Raw genomic sequence first — 19,314 nt, 5'->3', positions numbered from 1 at the left:
ATATGAGGTAACACAAAGGCCAAATTCCCTTAGTCATTTATAACAATGGGTAAGACCAAGGAATATAGCTGTGATGTGCGGCAAAAGGTTGTTGAGCTTCACAAAATTGGAAGCGGCTGTAAGAAATTAGCACAAGCATTGAAAATGCCCATTTCCACCATCAGGGTAATAATTAAGAAGTTCCAGTCCACTGGAAATGTTCTGAATCTACCCGGAATTGGACGTGTGTCTATATCGTCTCAATGCACTGTGAAGAGGATGGTTCGAGTGGTCAAAAAAGGATCATAGCAGGAGAATTGCAGAAGTTAGTTGCATCTTGGGGTCAGAAAGTCTCCAAAACTACAATCTGAAGTCACCTACATCACCACAAGTTGTTTGGAAGGATTTCAAGAAAAAAGCCTCTACTCTCATCCAAAAAAAACCTCAAGCGTCTTCAGTTTGCCAGACACTACTGGAACTTCAAATGGGATCGGGTTCTATGGGCAGATGAAACCAAATAGAGATTTTTGGCAGTAAACACCAGAGGTGGTTTTGGTGCACACAGAGAGGAAGCCATATGGAAAAGTACCTCATGCCCACGGTTAAATATGGTGGAGGATCTTTAATGTTTTGGGGCTGTTTTTCTGCTAGAGGACCTGGACAATTTGTTAGGATAGATGGCATCATGGACTCTATCAAATATCAACAGATATTAAATGAAAACCTGACTACCTCTGCCAGAAAGATTAAAATGGGCCGTGGTTGAATCTTCCAGCAGGACAATGATCCAAAACATACATCAAAATCAACACACAAATGGTTTACTGACCACAAATTCAAGGTCCTGCCATGGTCATCCCAGTCCCCTGACCTGAACCCCATAGAAAACCTGTGGGGTGAACTGAAGAGGAGAGTCCACCAGCGTGGACCTCGAAATGTGAAGGATCTGGGCAGATTCTGTATGGAGGAACGCTCTCAGATCCCTCGCCATGTATTCTCCAACCTCATCAAGCACTATAGGAGTAGACTCAGAGCTGTTATCTTGGCAAAGGGAGCTAGCACAAAGTATTGACTAAAAGGGTGCCAATAATTGTTGCACACCTATATTTAACAAAGATTTAAAAAAAAAAAAACTGTTATGTTTGTAGGTGTTTGATATCCATGATAGCAGAGTATTTTTGTGAATTTTTTGAACAAAATAAACACTAAAGACAATTTTTCACAGCTTTCTTTGCTCATATTTTCCAAGGGTGCCGATATTATTGGAGGGCACTGTATATTGTCATACTAACTGATGAACATACAACCACTTTGAACAAATTATCCTTATGAAGGTAAATGAACAACTTCAAAAAGATAAATCATACTCATTCCATTAGCATGGATGTTAATTAGCCACATTTAGTGCACTTGCTAATCCCATGCTCAACCTTGTTGCTCATTTAAGAGCAAAATCCTAAAAGCCAATGAGGTTGTTTCAAAAGTTAAATTCAGGATTTAAAAAAAAAAATATTTAATGTTAATAAATGATGAATAAAGTTTGAGGAGTTACAAAGGCTAAATAGCACTACTAGCGTGGAATCAACAAAAAGATTTGTGAAAACATTTCATAGTTTTATAGCAGAACTTTAAAATCGTCAAGTGTTTCACACCAACCCTTGTGATGGGCGGTTCCTGATATAGTGTAGCACAGCAATTTGCCTTTAGTGATTCTTTCCAGCACTACATACACAAGTTCCTTTAGTTACCCACAAGCAATTGGACACCAACTGATTCACATTGTGTAGCATAACGAAGTTAAAAGTGCTCCATCTGACACCCTTGGAGCACTGCAGCACCTGAGAGAGAGAGAGAGAGAGAGAAAGAGAGAGAGAGAGACATCTCATCTATTTAAAGCCTCGGCTCACAGACCCAATTTTGCCTGTTCTTGAGCACCAGGGCACAGGGCAGAGAAAGACTAATGAGAGAGGCTCATTGTTGGAATAAGTTACCCGTGGCTTGCCGCTGTGACCTAGTTCTAGTAGAGTAAGCCCTTGCAAAACATCGCTCTCGTTCTGATTTTCTGTGCAATCAAAAGAGGAAAGTGAAAGAAAATCATGACAATCTCTCCAAACGGGAGTGCCACAAGGGCCGACTCGGATATCATACGTTTAATTTGCTCATAAATCCCGTCATGGTGCAGCAATTTTGCTCGACAGAGTGCCTGGCGACAGATTAATAGACGAGGAGATTTAGTCAGGCACGATCCGTGCTACTGTGGCTTTTAAGCTCCAATCAGGTTAGGAAATGGGAATGATAACAGTCTGCAAATAAAAGATTCTCCAATTGACCGGCACAGCGTGAGTCGGCTCCAGGTTCGTACTCGCGATGCGTGCAGGAGGGGAGGGGGGTGGTTTGGGGGCCCTGAGCCCTGACCAGCAAACGCAGCGTGCGGCCTCAGAGCGGATGTGCTAGGCAAATGAAATGTAGAAATTGAGGAAAACAAATACACGGAAAAAGTAGCATAAGATTATGTCTGTGTGCCCATGTCGTGTTTCGACTTAAACACTTCATTTCCGAGTCGGCGGAGAGGATCGTCACCTGCCGAGGTCTGATAGATGTCGAAACGCTGTGCTGCATTCACCTTGATGAATGTTTACTCAACAGCTTGTGTTAAAGTGGAGGGGAGGTATAGCTGCAAGGGCTGCCATGTTCATAGACGCCAATGGTATATAACCAGGTAGAAGTCAGATCCCTTCAATAAGAGTAGGCTCAAAGCCTCTTAGACTTTGGTGTTTTATTTAATGCCTACCTTCTTAGCTGTGCATAATTATTTCCCCCCCACCAAATGAATAGCTTACTGTTGAAAGCAATTGTACGCCGTGTTCCGGCCTCGGGATAGACAGAGATGGAGATGATAATCAGATGATCTGCTTCTCTCTTTAATCAAATGTGCTCCGGCAGATAAACGGGTGGCCGAGGGACCGTATTATGCATTAGATTTGATCTATCAGGATGAGCTCCACTGTATACTTCGAGCAGGTCAATGTGACATACACACTTTTTGATTTTCAGTGCTTTATCTATTTGGGAAAACTCTCCACATTTGAAAACTGTGATTATTTTCCCCCTCCTATATACTGTTCTGAAAATTACAGGCTGTCCTGAAATGAAATATGTCTTTTGCATGGAAATAGAAAGTGGTAGGATTTTTAAAGTCTGGTTTACCTGGGGGACATTTATTTATTTATTTATGTATTTATGTATTTATTTATTTAACTTTTTTTTACCACCGTATTTTTAAAACTGGCTCCTACATTGATCGCAAAAAGATCTTTGCAGGAAGATACACCAAATTAAAAATGAAATAAAATATTTCTACATAAATGTTTGTGAAATATATGTATGGTTTCTTAAAGTAGCTGTTGCAGGAAAAATAAAAACAACAATTTGGGCAAAAATCGTCCATTTGTTCATCTGTTTTCCCAGAATTCAGTCAAAGCATCCAACTAGTTTTCCCAGAACACGACACGTTTATAAAATGTGCTACAAACTAGCAACTCAAACTGTTCCAACATAGTCCTTAGTTGTAGTAATAATAGAACAGAAGAAGGGACAATAATTGTCTGCATGAGCTGTGGGGACATATGGAGAACATAATGCTGGAGGCAGATGGTTTAGTAACTGCATTGTTCTAAAGGATGCAAGGATGGGGTCTCATTGGGTGGAGTTTTAACGAAAAAGGAGCCTTAGTATTAGTCTTAGTGGCTAGCTACTGTAGCTACAGGAGTTGTGAGGTGACATTAAGTTAGTCAGCTAGTTTTAAACACAGAACAGCAAGACTCGTTGTTCATGTTTGAACACAAAACAATGTGGTTAGCGATCTGCAAGACAAACAATTCATTTACAACACGCTCCTCATTTGAAGGACAACTTGGTCTACCGTATTGAAACTTTCAGAGAACTCATCGTGGTTTTGCCTGCACAAAGACATGAAATTCTGACACAAATTAAGATAAAATAAGACACCCCAAATGATATCTGCAATGCGCAAAATGGACGCCTACCTAGGGAGCTGCCTTCTAGTCAGAATTCATTGAATACCTGCCTGATTTGACAGAAATGCCTAAAGATACACAATTTAGATGAGATTAGTTGAGATGGCTAAACATGATGACGCGCACGAAAAAGAAGAAAAACTTAAATCGACAAATGATTCATAAAATAAACAACCCGCCGTGTGTTTGATCTTCCCGTCCCACCGACTGAACGATAATTTTTCCAGACTGCCTGATATCTTGAGGCGTAACGACAAACAAATATGCTTCACATCTTCTCAAAGTGGATAATCATACCCTTGAGCGCATTCACCTTATGTGCTCGGCAGCATTATGCAAATGTAATCACGCCCTGATTTTAAATGCACCTGTTTCTCTAGCCTCCAGCGATTGTTAACGCACAGACCGGACATGTTCTGTCCGCGTCCCGTCCAAAAGCACCCTGCGGGACCAAACAAGGGCTCTGCGGGACCAGAGGGGACATCTCCTTGCCCATTTTGTGGTTCAGATCTAATTCGCTGGACAGATGAGTGGCTGTGGACGTGCGGGCGTACAGGTCACCCCAACCTCTCCCTCCTCTCTGCCGTCCTCACTATTGTCCTGGGAGAAAAGAAAACCCTGTTGAGGCCCTTTCGCTTCGAGCATCAAAGGTGCCCTGGAGCCCCCCTTTCGCTTTTGGAAAAGCCTCCGCCATTCAGAACTAACATTATGGAGAACCTCCTGCACTCGGGCCAGGGTCAGAAAAATAGACCGAGATAAAGAAATAAAGGGAGCCGGAGCAGAAGTGGCAGGAATGCTCGCTAATTGAAAGGCCGGAGGAGAGAGAGAGCGAGGGGAGAAAAACGAAGAGGAGGGAAGAAAGGTGAGCTAAAAGACAGTTTAAAAGCAGAAAAGAGCAAAGAGAGCAGGCAGCTGACAGAATGTGTGGCAAGGGTCGCAAGACACTCTACACTTCACAGACAAACGGGGAAAAAAACATGAGCTAAGAATTAAGTGACTCGGTGCCAAGTTGTATAGATCTGCATGCCTGTGAGTGTGTGCGTTGAAGAGAATTGAACCGACAGTCAATGTGTGGAGAGAGAGCGAGAGTGAGAGCGAGTGATGGGGAATGGAGCTGAGATACACTGACAGGCTTGAGAAATGCAGGCAGGCTTCAGGACAAAAGTCCTGGCTGACAAAAGGACTCAGAGATCCATCTTTGCAGTGCACTATTTTATAGTCGCATAGCGTGCAAAAAAGTCTTTAACAGGGTTTTTTTCCCCCTGATCACAGCAGTAAAGCAAAATCCATCAGAATGCACTAGCTTTGAAAAAGCAAGCACTGCACTCCAAAAAGTTAAGTGTTCAATTTGAAAACGACTATACATGATCTTTTTGTCTTTTTAACATGGCCAACATGGCTAAACAGGTCACTCTCCTGATCTGATCCACATTACGTAGACGAGGAGCGCAAGACAGGCAAGATTTACTTGTGTCATGGTGTCAAGTATTGATTTCATAGTTGATTATAAATCAATAATTATTGAAAAAAATCAAAATCAAAATCTGATGTCCAAATAGGATGGCAAGGTGAGTTGGCCATAACGCTGATACTTTTAAAATAGTCTTTCTCCACGTCATCGTTCATGAATTAACGATAGGCTTGATCAGATATCAATCGGAAGCTATCGTATCATAACGGATTCAGTGGTATCATCAAAGTTAGAATCGTTGCCCTATGAACTGAAGTCATATAGTATTGTATTTCATCGTATCGTATCATAACGTATCGTATTGTATCATAGCGTATCATATCACAACATATCGCATTGTAAAGTAGCGCATCTTACCGTATCATATCATAATGCATCTTATCATCGTAACGCATCATATCTGAACGTATTGCATCGTATCGTATCATAGCGTACCGTAACGTATCGTATAGTAACACAGCGTATCTTACCGCATCGCATCCTATCATAACCTATATCGTAACGTAACATATCTGATCGTATTGTATCATAGCATGTCGTATTGCAATGTAGCATATCTTTCCGTATCATATCATAATGTATCGTATCATAGCGTAACATGTCATATCTGAACGTATTGTATCGTAACGTATTACATCATAACAGAGCATATCTTACATTATCGTATCATAACATATCATAATTTATCATATCTGAACATATCGTATCGTATCATATCATAACATATCGTATCGTAATGTAGCGTATCATAGCGTAACATCATGTCTGAATGTATTCTACCGTAACATACAGTATCATAACATAGCGTATCTTACATTATCGTATCATTACATATCATAATTTATCATATCTGAACATATCGTATCGTATCATATCATAACATATCGTATCGTAATGTAGCGTATCATAGCGTAACATCATGTCTGAATGTATTCTACCGTAACATACAGTATGATAACATAGCGTATCTTACATCAGTGGTTTTCAAAGTGGGGGCCGCCAGGGGGCGCCTGGGGGGCCTGAACAATTTGGTGTGAAAAATAAATAAATACATGATTTATATATATATATATATATGCATTACTATAACATGTTATATATGTATATATGTTATACAATCAATTCCTAATGGAATGTAAAGATGTAATTATTAATAAAAAAAAGGGGGATATATTCAGAAGTCTGTATTTTCAATGTGTTTTAAAGACATCTTGCAAAAGGGGGGCCTCGGTCAAATGTTAATGCCATTTGGGGGGCCTTGCCCTGGAAAAGTTTGGGAACCCCTGTCTTACAGTATCGTATCATATCATAACATATCGTAATGTATCATACCTGAACATATCGTATCATATCATAACATATCGTAATGTATCATACCTGAACATATCGTATCGTATCATAACATATTGTAATGTATCCTATCTGAATATATCGTATCGTATCATAACATATCGTAATGTATCCTATCTGAATATATCGTATCGTATCATAACATATTGTAATGTATCCTATCTGAATATATCGTATCGTATCATAACATATTGTAATGTATCCTATCTGAATATATCGTATCGTATCATAACATATCGTAATGTATCATACCTGAACATATCGTATCGTATCATAACATATTGTAATGTATCCTATCTGAATATATCGTATCGTATCATAACATATCGTAATGTATCATACCTGAACATATCGTATCGTATCATAACATATTGTAATGTATCCTATCTGAATATATCGTATCGTATCATAACATATCGTAATGTATCATACCTGAACATATCATATCGTATCATAACATATTGTAATGTATCCTATCCCAATATATCGTATCGTATCGTAATGTATCATATCTGAACATATCGTATCGTATTGTAATATATCGTAATGTATCATATCTGAACATATCGTATCGTATCGTAATATATCATAATGTATCATATCTGAACATATCGTATCGTAATATATCGTAATGTGTCATGTCTGAACATAACTTATCGTATTGTAATATATCGTAATGTATCATATCTGAACATATCGTATTGTAATATATCGTAATGTATCATATCTGAACATATCGTATCGTAATATATCGTAATGTATCATGTCTGAACATATCGTATCGTATTGTAATATATCATAATGTATCATGTGAACATATCGTATCGTATCGTAATATATCATAATGTATCATATCTGAACATATCGTATCGTAATATATCGTAATGTATCATGTCTGAACATATCGTATCGTATTGTGATATATCATAATGTATCATATCTGAACATATCGTATCGTAATATATCGTAATGTATCATGTCTGAACATATCGTATCGTATCATATCATATCATAACATATCGTAATGTATCATATCTGAACATATCGTATCGTATCATATCATATCATAACATATCGTAATGAAATTGTGAGGAAACTTGAGGTTTATCTACTTGGAGAGAAATATCTAGATTAAAACCAGAAGTGGAACATTTGTAACAAATCACATGACTACACTTATATGAAACTTCATAGAAAAATGATGTACATTTTACATATGATCATATGTTTTTCACATGTGACTGTGTGAGTAATGTGCGGCCACGTTAAAAAAACATAAATGTAAAACGTAAATGAATAATTGGAGCAATCATCAGCTTTTCTGTAAGGGAAGTAAGAAAGGTTAAGTGTAGGGTTAGGGGCTTTCACACCTTTGAGTTACGACTTAATGTATACAGAAAAAAAAGCAGCTTTCCTTGACCCTCAAGTGTACACCTTTTGTACCATTAATACTATATTCTCTTTACTGTAAAATGCAATTACAGTCTAATTATATAAGATAGAAATCTTTGACACTATAGTACACTATATCCATATTTCCAAGTGAAAGATACGTATTACAAGGTACAAAAGAGTGGGCGCCAACCCAGTGACAAGAAACGGTACAGTCTAGAATCCTTTTTTCTGAGTTTTCAACTACCTCTCAAAATACTGAGGTTCGCTAGATAGCAGGTATGTATCAGATTTCAGCACCTCCTTTTGAAAAGATATATATATTTGAGCAAGTGATGCAAATTATTTGACTTTAGATAATGTCCTTACTTCTAATCTTTGGGATGATATGATATGGGAGAATCCATCCCAAATCTTCACTAATACAGAAAATGTGAAGACAATGAAAATTTCCCTCTGGAGGAAAAGGTGAGTAGCTACAGTGACACGTTCGCTCGTCGCATCTCGTGTTCTCACACCTCTTTTGGCACGCAAGATCGACGTGTTCGAGCTTCAGGTTGTAATTAGGAGGACTCGAGTTCAACCCGTGAGAACCGTAGATGCTGTTCAGCCATTCATTAATAGACAATCAGTGTGTGTGGGTGTGTGTTCACGTCCATTGCCCAGCCAAGGCATGTTCTCAGATCTACGCATATACACACACACACGCACACACACACAGTCTTGCTCTCTATTATGACAAAGCCTGTTGTCACCTTCTTGAGTTTGGTAATTACGCTGTCCTCAATCCACGACAGTGTTTATGTGAAACACTTCAGTATCTTTTGAGCAAATGAGAGACAGATTCTCATGAGTTCATGATTTTGTCACACACTGAGAAAGAGAACAAATATTACACAAATATAACACAACAGTAACACAGCATGGTGGTGTTCACAGACTGAGCTCCAGATGTCACAACACATATTTCAATTTAAAATATCTGTTGCTGCAATTAGTGAATCGATAACACAGAACAGATATGTTATGAGCACGTAAAAAAAAAAAAAAAAGAAAAAAGATTGAGGCTTGGATCTGGGAGGCATGTGTTAAATAATGGGTCCTATGGCCAGGGCTCATGTACTCCTCCAGGACGAACAGATGGGTTGAAAAGTCTTTTCTAAACTTGTCTTTTAAAGGATCCCTGATGTGACATAGGAAGCTTCCGCCCACTTTTTCCCTCCCTCATTAGGATGTGGATTTAGCTACATCAGCAGTAGCTCAGGACTGTCCATTACACGTCCAGTCCAACAGTTTACGTAACACAACATGCCAGACTTCATTATAACATTATATTTTACGTATTATTTCATATACGTGAAGGTGAGAAGTTTCAAGATTATATCTGTAAATGCACTGGAAAATTCATGAAACGGGGTTTGAAATTCATCTGCGTGCTCTCCAATGAGAGATGAATTTGAGGGAATTTGGTGGAGTCTCAGGCTAGACCTCTCTGTGCCAAATTCGCTTTCTCAACTTTGGGTGATAAAGAAGCTCTGCAATGCTTAAATATTCATTCAAACCACAATATCAGACAGACAAACAGACAGACAGACAGGCAGACAGACAAATTGAATCTGTTACAGAACAATAATAGCTTAACCTTTTTTGTTTTCTTTAAAATATATTTTGAAATGATAAGCATATATATATATATATATATATATATATATATATATATATATATATATATATATATATACACATATATTGTTCATAATATATAATAATCACACAATACTTTAAATAGTAGATGTAAAATGAAATACATATTGTTAAAAAAGAAAAATCTGGTGTATTACACAAACTTTGACTCGTCAAAAGTGTATTACACAAAAAAGAAAGTGTTGAGATAATACTAATATAATGAAGTAATGTGGTATCTTTAAAACATCAATAATAATAATAATAATAATAATAATAATAATAATAATAATATACAACACATAATAATTATAATAATTATAATTATAAACATAATAACTATTATTATTATTATTATTATTATTATTATTATTATTATTATTATTATCTCCATTTCGAAACTTCCATGTATATAGTACCCTCCTAGCACTCAAGATCATTCCACAAGCTGACAGATAGATAGACCTATAGACAGATATCCAGCCATAACGGTGGATGCACCGTGTCATCTCTGAATAGCTTTTGAAATATAATTTCCTCCCCTTAAATAAACGCGTCGTTATCATATAAACGGTTTTTGTGTTGTAAATGCGGCTGTGTGCGTTGGCTCGTGTTAACGCCGAGTGCTGAGGCCAGTTTACAGCAATAGGATCAATGTTTATTGTGTCGACAAGCCGGTAATTGTGTCTGAATAAACTCAAATTAGAGGCGGATCATTAGCATATGAGTGCAGTGAGTGGAGGCCGCTTAAAGGCTGCAGGTGCGGGAGCGGCCACATTCATTCTCTCTCTCTCTCTCTCTCTCTCTCCCTCTCTCTCTCTCTCTCTTCACCATCACGCTGACTCACCGCACCGCTTATCAACACGTGTGAAATACACGGTGCAAATATGGGTAACACATATGTCTGACTTTTTTTTTCTTTTCTTATTTTCTATTTATTATTTATTTTATTTTATTTATTCTTTTTTTTTTCAACCTGAGTGCTTCACGGTTGATAAGATCCAAAGTAGCCTACATGATCAAATCTACTACCATTTCAATGTTCACTGAATCGCTACACTGTTTAAAAGCTTTAGTGACGCTATAGACATATACATTTTACTTCCCAAAAGTACCTTTAAAAATGGAAGGGTCTTTTTTTGCCACACAAGAAACTAGATCATCATTTCATACCTTATGTGCTTGTGGAGGAAAATGATAGACATTATTTCACCGACATAAATCAAATGCTGCCAACTGCAGACAATATTCCTAAGCAAAAATGGATCTTCTTGCATTTTTGTCCTACGAGTGAATTGCAGTGAATTGTTCAGCCTCAAAAACACTAAAGAATCGAAACTGACTTGACAAGAAAGAAGGAAAGTTGTAATGAATGCTTTGCAAAAATTATTCTACTATAAATAAAACTAATGGAAATATTTTTGTTCCCAAATAATATTCAGTATAGACACAAATGTGTTCAGTTTGAAAGCACTGAAAGAATTTCTGACGCGCAAAAAAAAAAAAAAATCTAATCAATGACGCAATCTGGAAAAGCGCGCTGCTTTCCCTCTGGAGGGATTTATGGTAACAATTTGTTGTGAGTCTCAGGTAAAATCGTCTGCAAACAAATGAATTCAAGCAGGTCCTCAGGAAGAAAAGACGAGAGGGGGACTGGTCATTGTAGCGAGCGCACAAAACTCTGGATTCCAGCAAACTTTTCTTTTTTTTTTTTTTTTACGCACCGCTTTTTAAAAGGGCCTCTTTTTATTTGCTTGGTATACCTCTGCTCAAGCAGAGTCTTTTCTTTCCTCCTTTAATCCGTTCTTTTATTTCGGGGGGAAAAAAAACACAAAACCAGGTTCCACGCAGTGCTTTAGTGGCTAAAAGTGAAAGAGCTGCTGCTTCTTTTTTCTCTCTCTCTCCCGAGTCTGAGCTCTGAATCGCGCTGCAAAATTGGCTCTTGTGAATGGACGAAGGAGGGAAAAAAAAAAAAAACGTTTAATAGGATCCGAGGGAGGCTCTGCTCTCGCAATTTACTCCTTAAACAGGTGGAAACTGGACCTTGTTCATTATACAAATAGCAAGTATCAACGGGCATGGAAATGCCATTGGAAATGACCAGGATTAAAGAGTGGAGATGAAAACTGAAACAAGTCGGAGGCAAAAAAAAAAAAAAAAAAAAAAAAACGAAAAGAAAAAACGAAAAAAAGGTTTTGACTTTAAATGAGTTCACACACAACGACTGAGCTCAGGATTCTTAAAAATCGGTTTGGCGTGGGAAAACATAAAAATATCAGTATTCCTCTAAATAAATCAAATAAAGAAATAAATAAATACATAAATAAATAAACTTAAGACATTACAATCATTACAGATTTCGTTAAAAATCGATGGAAAACCCAATATCCCAATAATCAAACAATTAAAATCGGCTTTAAAAATGAATGACTTGAATAGTAGGCTATTTAGTCTGTACAATCTCAGAAATAATGGCACCACGCACTAAAGGTATTATCTGGAAATGGGAATATAATATACATTTAAAAATATTTTAAGGTGTATAATTGGACTGTGCCTTTAATTCAATAATTTAACTTTAATGCTGCACTCTAAAAGCTAATTAAAAAGGTACAAAACATGAAACTTCACATGTAAAAAAAAAAAACCAAAACAGCAGCAACAACAAAACATAAAGACAGGTATCGATTAAAGCTATTGATTGTACCACCTTTATTTCTGGGAGTGTAAAACATTTATGTACGGATGCACTTCTTTTTTTCAAAATGTATATCAACTAATATGCATTAGAACAAGAAGAAGAAGAAGAAGAAGAAGAACACCACCACACACTGTTATTTTTATGCATATGCAAGCTGCACGTGCACATTATAGTTGTGAATTGTGTGTGTGTGTGTGTGAGTGTGTGTGTGTGTGAGTGTGTGTGTGTGTGTGTGAGAGAGAGAGAGAGAGAGTACCACCAGATTTGGGCCCAGACACATAACTAATAATCTGTACTATCTGTCGTGAATAACACAACCACCCCCATGGCCGCGTATAAATGGGCGGTAGCAGAGGGGACAGGAGATGGCGATGGCTTTCCCGTGTCACCCCGAGAGAAAGGAGATCATCAGAGAGAGTGTGTGGAAAATGTGACAGAGCGCAGTTAGCAGTGAATACACCACTTGCTGTCAGAAGGGGTGGGGAAAGGTAAACTACAACATCACCTTTTTTTGTTGTTGTTGTTTTTTTGTTTTTTTTTTTGGCTGTGCGTTTTCCAGGAGTGAACTTCGCAGCGGAGGGGGAGTTCTGTCTTATTCTTTCCTTAACGAGGTCTGTAATGTCCTGTTAATTTTGTGTGTACTAGTTAATGAGCATTAATCTGCTACCCCTGGATGCTATTGTTCCCGAGATGGTCATTTGAATGTAAATGGGAGGAGGGAGGGAGGGGGTGACACTGTGAAAGCGAGGTGCTTATTAAAACTGATGTAGTGTCCCTGATTCTCTGGCTTCCAGCAGGAGACACCGGCGAAGGACGCTGCTCACACCAAGTTCGGCAGGAAAAAGAAGCAATGGCGAGCTCTTTGCCCCTGGACACGGTTATGTCCTGCCCGAGACTCGAGCCCAGGAGCGCGGTCGAGTCCTCTCCAAAACCCTTGGCTTTCTCCATCGACAGGATCATGTCCAAGACGACGGAGGAGCGCAGAGGACCGGACAACACTGAAGGGAAGAGGACGGCGGGTTTATGCGCGCCCATCCCTTGCATGATTCCCATCCAACCTTTAGCGTACGACCTCCAGGCCAAAGCGCTGGTGAACTACTCCGAATTTTGGAGAGCGAATTTCCGGGGTGCGCTGTGCGCCTCGGCGGCGGTGGCGACGTGCAAATCCAGCTGCGGTGCGTGCACTAAAACGGACCTGCTGCCAGGGAGCAGGGTTATCAAACCTCAAGTGATCCATCAAACAATGACCATGCCAGGCAACGCATCTTTGTACTATTTAAATTACCTGGATGCTGCGTATCACCAATCCGAGCTGCTCAGCGGACATTTGTTTTCTTCAGTGGTTGCCAGTTCGCAGGCGCAGGCTATGACTGCGCACCAGAAACTGCTGCTGCTCGAGAGCGCAAAACTGGCTGAGAAAGTGCCCACGCCGCAGTATCCACATAAAGAGCGTCTGCCCGGGCAGCTGGACCATCTCATGAAGGAGAACCACGGGGTGGGTTCTGAGAAGAACAGCGCCAAAGTGCACAGCAAGGCGAATACCTGTCCTGTGGATGGGAAACCCAAGAACTTCACGTGCGAAGTCTGTGGAAAGGTAAATTACTGTAACAAAAATTTTTTTAATGCAATTCTTCATGAAGTCCAACAAGAAAATGTCCATCACAGTAATTCAGCACTGCGTGCATAAAAAAAATCCATGCAGAAAAATATTTAAACACCAAAAGTGTCAATAAAATAGTGGGCTTTTTTTGTTGTTGTTGTTGTCGCAGTATTATATATTCTGAAATAAGCATGAGAGAGAAATGCGTCAGTGCATGTTGTTGTTTTCTCATAGGTGTTTAACGCGCACTACAACCTCACGCGCCACATGCCGGTGCACACGGGCGCCAGACCGTTTGTTTGCAAAGTGTGTGGGAAAGGTTTCCGCCAGGCCAGCACACTGTGTCGACATAAAATCATACACACACAAGTGAGTACCGTCAAAATGTGCCATTACACGTCATACAGTGTTACGTTATTATTATTATTATTATTATTATTATTATTATTATTATTATTATAATATAGCGCGTATATTTTTCATTGGTATTGAATTAATATTATGCTTTAATGTCCACTCCTCGTAACCTCAGTAAGCGAATCATAACCACCTGTTCACAGGAAAAACCTCATAAATGTAACCAGTGCGGGAAAGCGTTCAACAGGAGCTCGACGTTAAACACGCACGTGCGAATCCACGCCGGCTACAAACCGTTCGTGTGCGAGTTTTGCGGAAAAGGTTTCCACCAAAAAGGTAAGCAGTGAAATTTGTGGGTACATTTTTAAAGCTCAAAGAAATGGGATGTGTTAAAGCCAGCCCATCCGATGGAAATGAATAAACATGCACACAGGCTTGGATGTAAATATGAACTGTCACTTAATGCTAAAAAAAGAATTTGCACATTTTCCATGGGTCAAGGCGCAAGGCCTCTGTCTCTTTTATAATCTGACAGTTTCAGGCTGTTTGGGGGTTTGATTGTGAGCAAGTTTGACAACTTCTTGACTAAAGCATGCAAAGCAGTGATTAAGAAAAGAAGAAGAAAAAACACTTTCCTCTGATGCAACTTTTTTTGAGTTTGGATTTTAATAATAATAATAATAATAAATTTTTAATGACTGTCTTTTTTCTTCTTCTTCAGGCAATTACAAAAATCACAAACTGACTCACAGCGGCGAGAAACAGTTCAAGTGCACGATCTGCAGCAAAGCCTTCCACCAGATCTATAACTTGACCTTCCACATGCACACGCACAACGACAAGAAGCCGTTCACGTGCGGGACTTGCGGGAAAGGCTTTTGTCGGAACTTTGATTTGAAAAAACATGTGAGGAAACTGCACGAAAATAACGCGGCCTGCTTACAGACGGGCGAGGAATCCTCCAGAGTACAAAACTGAGATTTAAAAGGACTTGCGCTACAAACAAGCTACGCTGTGTACAAAACAAACAAACAAACAAACAAACAAAAAAAACACGAGATCGGATATGGTTGGATGAGACGATCACTTCACAGCGGAATTGTAAATAAAACAGAATAAAATATTATTTAAAAAAATATATACTTGGAAGCATTTTATTGGTCATGATGTTTTGCTGCACGAATTAACACATAATATATTATTTAATACAATTTATCTTTAAAATAATCTTTATAATTATTTATGCATTATAAAATGTTACTAATGCGTGTTTGAAATTATTAGCAGAATATTAATACAGATACACCACTCTTGAAAAATACGTTCGAGACAACAAATGCTATTTTTTTATTATTTATTTCTTTTTTTAATTTAGTATCGTCTGGATTACAAATATAAATATGTGAGTGTAGTTATAGATAATATTGGAAATCTTTAAATGTAATTTAATACTAAATTTATTTGATTGAATGCGTCATAAGACGTCTTGATTTATTTGGTTTATATGTGGACCTCTCTCTCTCTCTCTCTCTCTCTCTATCTATCTATCTATCTATCTATCTACATTATATATATATTTATAAAATATCTATACATGCATACATTTTCAGGAAATTAGAGGAATATAAGAGCGTCGCCATCACGTAGTTCACCATTCACTAACGTTTCCAGACGGCGTCTCCCTTATATTCCTCTAATTTCCTGAATTCTGGTCTAATAAGGACTCTTTTCACATTCTACCAAACAGCACATGCACATAATGCAACACCATACACATTCATAATGCAGTGTCGGAGCCAGTGAAGCGTACACACTCGGACGTCCGACCGGCACGCGCACTCGACTTCCGTTTAATCGCTCAAATTATCAGATAAAACATGGACTCTTCAAAGTCTCATTATCTTAATCAACTAAAGAGGCTCTGGGGGGAAGCTTCTGCGCATCCAGTCGCGCTCATGAAGTAAGTCTAGTCGATAATAAAAGTCCACATTTAATCACTTTAATAAGGCGGAATGTATTCTGCGCGCGGCTCCTGGAACAATATTATCCTAAACGCGCTCGCGGAAACGGTGATGAGAGACAGAGAGAGAGAGAGCAGTGCGTGATCACCAATCTCCGCGTCCCAATTACCGGGACAATGTCAAGGGAACCGGAGAGAAAGACTAAATAGCCTACTACTGACTGAATGGCCTGGACATGAGAATCTATATATGCACGTGATATATAATGCTTAACATTTTTTTTATTTTAAAGCTGTAACACGACAAATTATTTCTCCAAGCTTACTCTAAACGCTTCAAGGGTCAAAGTTCAGAGCAATGAGTCGCCATTTTACAGAACACCGGGACACTTTCCTAAAGTTATTCAATCTATTTTTTTTTCTTGTGAATATTTGAAATGTCACAACTTTCCATTCTCATACAATTTTATGTAAAAAATAAAATAAAATAAAATAAAATAAATAAATAAATAAAAAAGGGAAAAAGAAAAAAAAAAGGAATTAATAGCTTGAACAATTTATTGATGTTGCTCTGATTAACCATGCGCGCTTCGGAGACGCCGCTTGACGCCATCTTGAAAAAGAATCACAATTTGTCATTACTGTCACTGTTACACAAGTGATCTTCAATAACTCCAGTGACTTTCCACATGAATGATCAAGGAACATTGGTTATTCGTGCAAAAGGAATTTCATTAGTCTCAATTTCCACACAAAATATGAAAACACAATTAAATTCTATTGGAATATTTTCCATTGTGCCTGAGTTTAAAAAAAAAAGAATGAAAGAAAGAAAAGAAAGGATTCCCATGTGCCACGTGGAAAACAAGTTATCCTTGGGAATAAGCTAGGTATTTAGCAAAAGTGCCAGTGAACAGTTTGTACTTTTAAATTAGTTTGCTGAAAACGTAGACTATATTTAGTAGCCTAATTAGATCATAACCTAAAAATAAATAAATAAATAAATAAATAAATAAATAAATAAAGTGATGACGTTTACAGAAAAGCGTTAGTAAAAACAAGCAGGCAAACAACAAATAAATATGCACCCGAAGTAAGCAAAATATAACAATTAAACAACAACAACAACAACAACAATATTATTATTATTATTAATAATAACAACAACAACAATAATAATAATAATAATAAGCATTTTGGGAATAATGGCTGTATTTGACATTTATTTTAGAATGAGGAATATTTCTCCAGCTGCAAAAAATAATACACCTACAGCCCGCGAACGTACGTCATCGTGAAATTATACATTTACAGCAGGACATATAGTTTCTATGAAATTAATTCAAATGTAAGCAATAAATATTCGAAAATCCTACACCTATACTAGCTAATGCTAAACTAGCTACTATACCCATTTCATAATGATCTTTAAAGTCTGCTATGTCCACATTCCAGTACAAACACATCTGCCCTGAGACATGAGTCATGACACATGAGAGCGCCGCCTAATTAAAGCACAAGTCATTAAAGCCTCCCATCACCAAGCCAGTGGAAGTTTAGCGCGCTCTCTTATTATTTACACACTGTGCTCAACTTATTTCGCCATCAAATACACGCATGTCCGACTAAGTCTCACACACACACACACACACAAACACAAACCTTGCGTATTAGATCATTTCCAATCAACAAAAGCAGTTGGTGGAAAGGGTGTCACCAAAAAGCCATGTTTGTGCGAGACGGGGGTAAAAAAAAAAAAAAAACAGCAGCAGCACTTTATAAATCTGCCCGTCTCTGAGAAAAGGAGAGAGAGAGAGAGAGAGAGAGAGAGAGGAATAAACAACCTAGAGGCGGCCTCGTTGCCCTTTTCTCCGCACTTTACCTCTCAAACATCTGAGCAACCAGCTTTGCTCCTAGAAACATGTTAATTGCCGGCGGAGCTCATTACAGCTGAGGCCGCGTGAAGGCGGCGCGCGGGGATTTTCTGGAGGGGAACAAGAGCGCATTAATGAACCGTCAACAACGCAGAGGCCGAGATCTGCCCAAAACGGAGGCATTGGAGCCGCCACAAAAGCCTGGTCGACGCAGGAAGAAAAGGAGACCTGGACTTTTTTTTTTTTTTTGCTGTTTGGCCAACTCAATCGATTGTAAATGGGAGATTAACGGGGGTAGTGGCGGCGCGTTTCTGTTAAGAGGCGACGAAGAAAAGGTCCCAATTAAGTCCACCAAATGTTAACTACGTCCCTTTTCTCTTCCCCTCTCCTGCTGCCCGCGCGTTTACAGCAAATGAAATTCTAATTAAACCGCATTAAAGCGTCCTCCTCACTGCAGGTTTTTTTTTTCTTGAGCGTTGTTCTCTGTCTGCTTGTTGTTGCGCGAGCTGAAGAGCGACGCCGCTGCTTGGCAACAAAGCGCTCGCGAAAGTTATCAAAAGAGCGTCATCAAACGCGCGCTCTCCGGTTCCGGTACTGCAGAACTGGGAGGGGAAACACTGAAAGGAAAATAGTAATAATAATAATAATAATTATTATTATTATTATTATTATTATTTATCCATATTATGATAACACCACATTGAGAAAATAAATAAATAAAAATGCACACAATTCGAGAAAAAAATAATAATAATTGATGTTTAAATAGTATATTAACTATTTAAAATCAGGTCAGAAGAAAATGTCACTAAAAACAAAAAAACACGCATAAACCTTTCTTACGTAAACACAAACATTTATAAAGGCTAATTGTTGTTCCAACACTATGTATATATATTTTTTTACATAA

The 19,314-nt window shown here is 38.3% G+C and overlaps 2 protein-coding genes across 3 annotated transcripts in view; one reads left to right on the top strand and one right to left on the bottom strand.

Annotated features, from left to right (window-relative positions):
- c21h3orf14 (chromosome 21 C3orf14 homolog) overlaps window positions 1-19,314 on the bottom strand; it is a 36,246-nt gene that overhangs the window by 4,807 nt on the left and 12,125 nt on the right. The gene's annotated exons all lie outside the window — the stretch shown is intronic.
- On the top strand, window positions 12,801-15,551 carry fezf2 (FEZ family zinc finger 2). Its single transcript, XM_053653135.1, has 4 exons — window positions 12,801-14,207; window positions 14,448-14,582; window positions 14,774-14,906; window positions 15,292-15,551. Exons 1-4 carry the CDS (start codon window positions 13,464-13,466, stop codon window positions 15,546-15,548), a joined length of 1,269 nt encoding a protein of 422 aa, XP_053509110.1. The 5' UTR covers window positions 12,801-13,463; the 3' UTR covers window positions 15,549-15,551.

This window comes from Ictalurus furcatus, chromosome 21 (genome assembly GCF_023375685.1).
Source record: "Ictalurus furcatus strain D&B chromosome 21, Billie_1.0, whole genome shotgun sequence".
In the NCBI taxonomy this organism is placed as follows: Eukaryota; Metazoa; Chordata; class Actinopteri; order Siluriformes; family Ictaluridae; genus Ictalurus; species Ictalurus furcatus.
This window is presented reverse-complemented; position numbering and strand designations above follow the sequence as displayed.